The 10,210-nt window shown below is 41.8% G+C and overlaps 1 protein-coding gene across 1 annotated transcript in view; it reads left to right on the top strand.

The window, feature by feature from the left end:
• The window catches only part of znf407 (zinc finger protein 407), a 148,578-nt gene that overhangs the window by 106,084 nt on the left and 32,284 nt on the right, over positions 1–10,210 (top strand). The window contains exon 9 of the mRNA XM_023410551.2: positions 105–283. Within this exon, the coding sequence (XP_023266319.1) occupies positions 105–283 (179 nt within the window). The remainder of the gene's footprint in view (positions 1–104; positions 284–10,210) is intronic.

Genomic DNA, 10,210 nt, shown 5'->3' with positions numbered 1-10,210 from the left:
TTTTTTTTTTTTTTTTTTTTTTTTTTTTTTTTTTTTTTTTTTTCTTTTTTTTTTCTTTATTCCAAAAAGGAATGAGGCCTTTTATCTTTGTTTGTCTCCCTTAGATCTAACTGTGCTGAGAATATCCGGAAGCACATTCTCCATACGGGAAAACACGAGGGTGTGAAGATGTACAACTGTCCCAAATGTAACTACGCCACCAACTCTCCCATGGAGTTCAGAAACCACCTGAAGGAGAATCACCCTGATATTGAGAACCCAGACCTCGCCTACCTACATGCAGGTAATGTGCTCTTTGGAGGGGCTTTGTAAGAAAATAGAAAACAAAGTGTTTCACAAGTAAGCCCTATTTCCAGATTATAACGGGCTGTTGAGTGGTAAACAGGGTCCACTAATGCGCTACGGCAGCTGGCCTGGAGTTATCTTTGCATGTGCCTTACCTCATTGCCTGTTGTCTCTCCCCACATCTATGTAATTCAATGAAATGCCAGCCCCAAATGAAAACTCACTGTCAGAAGTTTGAACATAGATTATGCCTACATTTGGAAACAACAGAGACACCCTGAACACTTCAGTGCTTACAGGGTGTTGCAGGTCACTGCTTATTTTCCAGCAATGTCTTTTTTGAGTTTCACAGTCGTAAACATTCACATCTGGGAGCTTCGCAGTACTACTACACATCTGCTGGACCAGGTGAGAGATAAAGGGACACCCCAACAATCTTACTCATTATGATCACTTTACTGGTCATGAGTATTACCCGCAGAGTTAAAAAGATCAATCAAGGAAGGTCTAGTAAAAGATGCTATTTAGTTGCATTATGGGAAGTGTCAGATCCAGAGTTTCTGGAGCTTTACCCACACTAGGAACTATAGGTCAGGATATCTCCTCGTATGCTGCATCACTTCTGTCCATTCTGCTCTTTATTTTTTTAATCTGTTGTTTTCAGTCCTCCAACTTTATGGAGGTGAAATACTAAATCACTGGAGTGCACCTGTAAATACCCTGCACCTTAATGGTAGCTAGAACATCTTGCATTCCCCATCCACTGTTTTTCTGCTCTTTCAACCACTGAACCATCCATATCCCCATCCATTCACTTTAATCTTCATGTTATTGTGCACACAAACACTTACAGTCAATAATCACAGACGAATCAACATTTGAAATCATTCCTTTGAATAAAGCCACCAAGCTGCCCCTGCAGTCCTGCCTGGGCTCCATTATTCCACAGAGGTCAGATCTTCCAGAATTCTCGAGTGCGTTTTTGTCACTGGATCAAGTCTTGCCATTCGATGCTGATGGAGGGCACCCAGCCACAAAGAGGCAGCACTCAAAGATTGCTGGTCTAGCCATCCCTGCCAATCACTCAGGACACAGAGACAGATGAAATCTTGTTCCTCCTCTATTGCTTCCTTTGTATCCCAGTGTTTTTCCTTTGTCCTTGAAGGCCACCAAATCCAATCGGTGGAGTGCTTGTCCTTCAGAGGAGCAGAGAGGACAGCCTTTATCCTGTTATCCCTCTGACCTTACATAAAAGCAGTAGACTTGGAGGGGAGCACCATGGGAAAGAGGGCAGGCAGGGACATTACTGGAAAATGGCTACATTCTGGTGGCACTGTGGTTTATTTCTCATTGAAACTGAATGAATCTGAGTCTGTGTCTTTGTGCTGACTCTGAAAAGTTTACGTTTTTTGATTGTCTTGGTATAATTTCTATTCTTCAAATTCAAGGACCTACTTTGATCTCCTTTACTTCCACCTCTTCACCTCCCTGCACAACCTTTTTACCTTCAACTACTCTTCAAAACACCGCCCTCTTATCTCATATTCTCTGCACTTCTCAACTTTACGCCTCTTCTTACCCTTTCACCCTAGAATTTCCCCCACCTTTGTTTGTCCTTATGTATGGCTGACCTTTGGTGAAGAAGACAGTCTCACAGATTCATTTTGTTCCTTTGTTTCCCCCTAAAGTTTGATCTATTAGGCCACATGAGAGCGCAACCAAGTCAAGAAGGAGATTTCTCTGCATGTGTCCAGGCCAATTTTGTGGCCTTCCACCCGGCTATAGTAGGCAGCATACATTGTGGGTTTCATTTTTGAGTTTAGCGAGTGAAGGTCAGATCTTGTCTGGAGCACTCCGTCGTCTTTCAGTCATCTGGAGGAAACATAACCTTCTCTTTCAGTCAAGTTAAGCAGCATATTTTCAAGATGTCATCTTGACACTCACTTGACACAGATATGAACCCGAAGAATGACAGCAAAAGAAATGATCCAAAAATGCAGCTGATGGTGTTACTCTCCCTAGAGGAAAAAAAAAAATCACTGCATCAGTTTCCAGAGAAAAATCACTGATCCCACTTCACTTTCATTGACACATTACAGTTTGCTTGAAATTTTGCCTCATGATAGCAACACGTAAATAAACCGTTGCAGGAATTCAGATTATCAGCAACCCTTAACCTGTTTAAAACCAAAGCCGTCAAAGTATAGGTGGTTTAAAAAAAAAAAAAAAAGGCATTGAAAGTACACTTGTGATTCCTTCCTCTTTTCAAAAGAGGGAGAAGGGAGGTGGTGGTGGTGGTAGCGGAAAGAGCAGTGTTTCATCTAAGTAGACAGAACGAGACCAAAAGAAAGAGACAGGGGAAAAAAAGATTAAGAAGGTAGATGTTGAATTAACCTGCTTGTGATTGCTCTCTGTCAGAGTGGCACCGGGGCCAGCAGCGAGAGGCAAATCGTCTGTGATGGCCCTTCCCGCTGTTCCCCCTTTGAAAGACACAGATCAAACGCACCCTAGTCATGGGCCCTTGCAGCCCCTCGCGTTGTATTGATTGACACCCGAACGTCTCCGCTGCTGCTCTGTCTTTCCATATCACTCTCTCTCTCTCTCTTTTCCCCCTCTCTCCGTCTCTCTCCGTCTTCCCTTCTTTATTCAGCGTCGCACTTCGAATTAAAGCCCTTCTCAAGGATGAAAGCAGAGGTCCTTTGCAAACGAAGGAAGAGAGGGAATTAGACCCAGCAAGTGATGGAGGGGAATGATGATTAGAATTTGAGGGGAAAAAAAGAAGGAAAAAAGAAAGGAGGTTAGATATGTGAGGGGGAAAATGTTGCTGATAGGACACATTTTAATAAAATGGTAATGACAATTGTCTTCCTTGTGCGATCCGCAGAGAGATATGCCAGAAAGAAGTGGCGGGATCTGTGTGATCTCGGCATAGATAGCACTGCAGCAGAACTAGAGCTACAGGTACCTCGTAGTGCTGCGACTTTGCTGAATTACCCCTCTACTAGAACTCTCCTTCTAGTTAAAATGCTGCTAGTACGCTGCAATGGTATAGTTTCCTCTTTCTTTGCCGTCTCCCTCCAGCGAGGTCAGCTGTAGTTGCAGGGTAGTGGCTTTGTTAAATCAGCCTCCTGTCCTGTTCAGTACCAAAACACACACACACAGGTGAGATGTTGCCATTAGCTTTGTCAGAGCATCTTCATTCCCCTATTTTTAATTGTGAAGTATTTCCCTAATTTTCAACCAAGGTTATAATTGCACATCCTGAGGGCATAGAGATCAAATGCTTTGTAATTAGCTAACAGCGACTGAGTACTTGGATGTGCTGCTTAGCTTAAAAAGATAAAACAAATAAATAAATAAAAAATTCTTCAAGGCATTGTTGCTGCTTTATGCAGATTCTATTTTCCTTAATAATGCATGATGGATGGCTACTAAGGAGGGCTAGAGGAGACCTGGCCTTGTAAGTGATGATCTTAATACACAGTTACAACCACAGGCAAATTCATTTGTTTGCATATATTTTTCCTTATTAAACAAATCTGTAAACAAATATGGATTTCGATGGCTTTTACTTAAGTTATGCATCTGTGTGCCTCCGCGGCTTCCCTCCCTCTCTTTCACCTTCTGTTCATCATGTAATGAAACATTACTCTCCTGAGTTTTACTTGCGTATTGTGTTACAGCAGCGTGTAGGATTGTGGAGGACAGGTGTGTATGTCATGCAAATGTGTCCTGGTATCCCAGCGCATATGACACCGTGTCGACGTTGTGAAAGAAGCCACAGACACCGGCGTTAAAATCAACATCTGTTTCTAATAACAATGTGTTATATGTGACATGTTTTTATGTGGGAAAATATGTGGAGAAAAAAAGCATCACAGTTCTTTGAAAAACACCTATAGGACTTCAAGTCGTCAGCGTTAGTGATGAACCTGCGTCTTTGTGTCGCCGTCCTTATGTTGCATTCACATGATGGGCAGTAATGAAAAAAGTCATTCTGTTCAGTACAATGTAAAATCAGATGAACAGCGTGGCTCATTGTGCTGATGCTGTCACAGCGTAAATTTAATTATTGACTTGTATCTTGCTAAACCAACAGTGAGGGATTTGTGCGCTTAATGGGAGGCCAAAAAAGTATAAAATACTTTAACACCACAGAAAAGATTAAACTATGATGGAAAGTTACAATGAATTGATTCATCACACATAGAAAAAATTAATCATATGCAGCTTTTCTGCTTTCCACGTGTGAATTTAGCTAAAGATATGGTTAATATGGCCCGAGACAAAAACGGAAATGACCTTTTGTAGTCGGAGTTTGTCAGTTTTTATAACTGTGTCCGCTTTGTGTTGTTATTGTGCCAATTTCCTCAATTGCACAGAGCAACCTCAGCAAGCCTGCATGTATAAACTTGAAGGTTAGCTCAAGCCACTGTTGGGGTGTTAATTGGAGAAATCCCTCATGGAGGAACACTTTTCAGCTTCATCTGGTCCTGCATGGCTCACTTTGAGAGCTGAAGCGAATTGTTTTGAACTCACTAATCTGCTTTCTTCTCCATCCCATGCTTGAATGTCCCTCTATCGGGCTGTTTCCCTATGTTTAATACCTATTCCTTTTCATCCACAAACTCCACATGTAGTGTTGCTTGAGATATTACAGTTAAGGAGCAGCTGCTCTACGCCAGTGTACCCCAAGAGACAAGCAACAAGGGGTGTGTGTGTGAGTGTGTTTTGGCGGTTAGCGAAGCGATTTAGGGGGAAAACGCACACCGTCAGTTGCATGCGTCTCAGTAAACCAATACAGGGCTGGTCTGGGCCGAGCAAGCAGCAATTCCTGCATAATGACCTGCTCCAATGAGCGTGAAAACTCCCCCAACTGGCTGCATTTATCACACATCAGCCACAACAAACGGGCTTTTGTTTCATCCTCTTTTTCCATTCCCTTCCTTTCCTCCCGGCTCCAATCTGATCGCCTCCCCTCAGCCGTATAGTGGCCATTCAGAGCCTGAACTGACAAGTCCCATCCAATCAGTGCGGAGACAGAGAAGCAGTGGGTTTCTGGTTGCTCCGAATGTCAAGTGATGTCTATGCTGTCTATGTGCCACCTCTATGCCTTTACAGACAGGTTTTTTCACACGGTAAATGATGACTGGAAGTGTAGTGGGTCGACTTCTGCCTCTGTCTGAGCCTCTGGACAAGTTCTGTCAGTGTTAGTGACATTTGATATATGCTCCCTTGTGTTGCAATGGCACAGTTATGTTCGGTGCATGCTTATGTTGCACTATTCTAAAAAGTTGCAGATGGCTTATGTAGGGCACAGCCTAACTGCCTAACCTAACAGCAGGATAAAACGATGAAATTGTGCAGTTTTCATAGGTTTTATTAATGCTACATTCTGATCATGGCGTTTGGAGCATAGAGAGTTGGATGTCCAATGGCACAGGAAAGAGAACAGCGGCAAACACGTACTGTATATATATGAAATTTAGCAACAAAAATGTTATTTCCTGAACTGCTTTAATGAGCAAATGTCTTCTTTAACAACTTTTCCTGGAAAGCGACAGTAACAGTTTTAATTTGGTTGACCTACACCAATTCCTTGTTGTGAATCAGAGCATCAGTAATATAAACTACTAGTTTTTAGACATACTGAGGGGATTGTTTATAATGTGTCAGTTCACATCAAATGCTTAACTTCTTTGTTTTTAATGAAGAGAAAACAGAAAACGCTGTATGCTTTCATGTGGACACAGTGAACACACAGAACATAGACAGAGGCATACATACATATATATATATATATATATATATATATATATATATATATATATATACAGTATATATATATATATATGCATATACAGCCCTTGTGAGTGACGTGTGGTGGGGATGCTCATGGGCAGGGCTGCTCCTCCTGTATGGGACAGTAAATATGGGACCAGACAGGCCACCTGCTCCTATAAAGGCTCATCCATAATTCAATCCTCCTTCTCCCTCCATTCAGACACACTGTGCACATCCAGCTATAGCTAACAGCTAACCTGCCTAAAAGGAAGAAAGGAAGGAATGAAGGAAGGAAGGGAAAGAAGTGAAAAGATAAGAAAGAAAAGCAGAAATGGTGAAGAGCACAGGTTGTGCGACAAGGCGGGACTGCTGATTTTCAGTTTTAGCCCAACTTGCCCCATCTTGACCTTTACTGAGTCAACACCCACTCCTAGTACCAACATGTTTTCCCTGATCTACATCCTCATTGGCTGAAGTGCCCTTCTGAGATCTCCACCACGACCTTTGCTCCTTTTACTGTGCCAAGGACCCTTGTCTTCCTCCTTCCCCTCTCTAGCCTCCATGTGTCGTCTGTTTGGTGGCTCTCCAAACGTCTCTGCATCTCTAATTACCAACAGGCTCAACTTTCCCAACTAAACAACCAATTACCAGCGCTTTAGCCCAACCCAGTCCCATGTTTCCTGATACAGTGGCCTATTAGGGCCCCTTATTTCTCTCCTAGCATAATTGAATCCCCTGGCTGCTCATCAGTGGGCTAATTTAAGCCAATGTGCAGAGTTGGTAATCAGAGGGGCTGCCTATTAGACTATCAGACCCCAATTAAGTGCCCTCTTATTTTCAACATAACAAGCCACTATCACTAGTGCTGTTATTGTATTTCCCTCTTTAGTGCACAGTTTTGTTTGGGTAAATCTGTGCTTTGTTTGTAGAAAAGGAAGAAAAAGAGGGAAAAAAATGGAATAAAGGAGATTCACTGTTAAATTAGCGCGGGTACAGGTGGTGTTTTAAGAGATGCACTTGTAGGTGGAGAAGGAGGATCCTGAACAGGGTGACAATCCAGAGAGCAAAGATCTGACTAATTTTCTACTGTCTGATTGATAAAGCTTAGTGGTTACAACGTTTTATTATGTTTTATTGTGAAAACTCTTCTGGCATACTTGTACTACTACAACAAATCTTGCAATTTGCATATTTAAAAAAAAAAAAAAAAGATTTTATGGACCACTCTGAGGCTGCAGAGCCAGAATTTTATGTAAAAACACTTCTGCCTTCCGCCTAAATCACAAACTTAGTGATGAAACCGATGGGGAAATTCAAGCATCTCATTATCATAAGAGAATGCCGGGCTTAATCTGTTGCAAAGGTTTTTGGTTTTTTTTCCACCACATTATTTGGGTTCAATGAGTGCACATGTCACCAAGATCTTGTTAGAGAATTTATGGGCAGTGAAGTCTTTAAAAAATTCAAACATCTATCTCCCACTGCCACTTAGGTCTGCCAAAATCTGACGTGGCTTAATGCAGCTTTAACTTGACAAATAGATTTGAATTGGAAAAAGTTCAGAGATGAATGCCTTCACCACCAGCCCCTCTTTCTGTCCTCTCACAACTACAGAATATCTCACTTTTTTTTTTTTTTTTTGAAATTCTTTTCTTGTTCTCCCTCCCTTTTTCTCTGTCCTGTCTTGGTGACTGGTGCAGTTGAGGGGAGCCAGAGTGTGAAAGAGGCCCATAGAGGGCTGATGAGGACTGTCTTCGCAAAGCGTGTCTCAAGTCTGAGACTGTGTTTCTGTAGCGTGCGTGCGTGTGTGCGTGCGTGCGTGCGTGTGTGCGTGTGTGTGTGTGTGTGTGTGTATGTGTGTGTGCGTGTGTGTGGTACCAAGAAATGGTCTGTGTGCATGTCTAGAAGTCTAAGTGTGCGTGTTTAGTGTTAGTGTCGACTCCCCATAGCCTAATTAAAGGGCGAGGAAAGCCACTCATGGGGAGATTAAACCTAAAAGGGTAAATTAGCACTCAAAAGGGGTGTGGCAAATTCACACATACGCACAGGCCATGAAATCTCCTCTGACACCTGTGAAAAAAAAATGGAAAAAGAGAATAAGGAGGATGGAGAGAGGAGAAAAACTTTTGTGTTTCTATGGCAGAGCTTTGTGCTGTGCGTTTGTTGAGATGAAGATCAGAGAGGGGCACTTTATTTAAATTTAGAGATCAGAGTTTGGAAGCTGCTGGGTCCTCAGTGTGTGCTTGGGTTGGCTGATCAGCTGGACGACCTGTCTATTTTACTTTATTCATTTAATTACCTGTGGTAAGCGGCTTTGGTCTAAAGCGTCTGCCAAGTGATTTTCTGGACTGCAGGGACATAAATGTCTTAAAATAACAAAATAAATGTGATTATCTAAATGTGAAACTTAAACATTATTTTAATGCTCTTTAACTGAACCGATGAAGGCCTAATCCTTCACCGAAGTTCATGTCAGTTGTGAAATGTGTTTTATATTTAAATATAATTGGCATTAAATAATTTATAAAACATTAAATTTAACTTGTTAACTTTGATACTTTTTGAAGGTCATTCTTAGGGGTCAGTATTTTCCAACGTGCCACTTGAAATGTTAGTTGTGGTGTTATTTTCTGAGGTTTTGAATGGGTAATCCTCAATGCTTGAGGACTTTAGAGACACACTTTAGAGATATCCTGACTTTTAGTTTCAAGAACAGAATATTATTAAGTGCTTCACAAAAAGAAATAAGGCAATGGATATAAATGCAGAATTATAAACTCCATGAAATAGAAAATTAATTTAAATAAAATAGAAGGAAAGAGAAAATTATAGGCCAAGTCTAAACAGGTGGCTCTTGAGCTTTTATAGGTGGTCACAGTGTCGGTGGATTGTAAATCCAAAGGGACAGAATTACAAAGTTTAGGAGCCACAACCTCAAAACCTACGCTGAACCCCATGGTTTTAAAATATCCCTGTCTTCAGTTGATGAAGTAGGTTTTCTGTTTTAAATTTGTTGTTATTCGTGTTGTTTTCTGCCCCTGGAGCCACAGAACTTAACCCTTACTCTATTGTACTTTATATATTATATATATAATATACTCTATAAAAAAGCATTGGAGATAGTCCATCTTCATCCACCTTCATCCTTTCATTCATTAAGCACTGGAGATGACTTCACCTTTTACATGGAGTGACCTCTGATGCGTGGTGGTCGAAGGTTAAGGTTTGCAGGAGTGTGGTGTGCATGTTGGGTTTTAAAACAGACTTGGATGCACACGCATGTGGGGGACAGGTGTCACATCATTGGTCACCTTGTTTCATATAAATAACCCAAAATTCAACAGTGTGGTTTAACGCCCCGGGCTGTAATAATATGATATCTCTGTCTGCCCATTTTTTTTAACCCCCTTACTCTTCTTTCCCTGCATCAGTCTCTGTCTTGTGGTGCCGTGTGATTGTGTGTGTTATGATCTCTTACCATTTCAGTGATGTGTTTGTGTTTGTATGTGTGTGTGTGTTGAGAGTGAGCGATGTGACTCTGGGCCAGCAGCTGAGCTCTGCCATGCTATCTGTCTCCCTATCTGTTTGCCGGTCTGTCTGTTGTCTCTTCTGTGTTGTCTCTACTCTCTGTTTGACTGCTATCAGACAAGTTGTTTGAGAGATGGTGTGTATGTGTGTGTGTGTGTGTGTTTTTTGAGTGCGTGTACATGTCATCTGTCAGTGTCTTTCTCCAGAATCAGACATCTAACAGAGAATCTCGGGCTGGCACACAGACATACTGTATAAAGATGCATACACACACAGTTTCACACAGAACATCTCCAATCTTATAGTTCTTTGCCCCAAGGACTAAGTGTGTATGTTTGCTCGTATGAGAGATTTCATGTGTGTGTTTTTGTGTGCATACACACACACATACACACATACACACACACACTTGCATGTCTTTCTGTTTGTGGGTGTAAGAAAATAGATCTTGGTTCTGTCACGGCTGGGCCTGCAGGCACAAGAGGCCTTAACGGATGTCTTTCTCAGTGAAACACACATACACACACCCATACACGCACACACACACGCACACACACACACACACAAACACACACACAAACACACACACACACACACACACACACACACACAC

Source organism: Seriola lalandi, unplaced genomic scaffold (genome assembly GCF_002814215.2).
Source record: "Seriola lalandi dorsalis isolate HSWRI2012SDOR001 ecotype SW California unplaced genomic scaffold, Sedor1 jcf7180002054425, whole genome shotgun sequence".
NCBI classification, from domain to species: Eukaryota; Metazoa; Chordata; class Actinopteri; order Carangiformes; family Carangidae; genus Seriola; species Seriola lalandi.
Note: the sequence above shows the minus strand (reverse complement) of the source record. Positions and strands in the feature narration are given on the sequence as shown.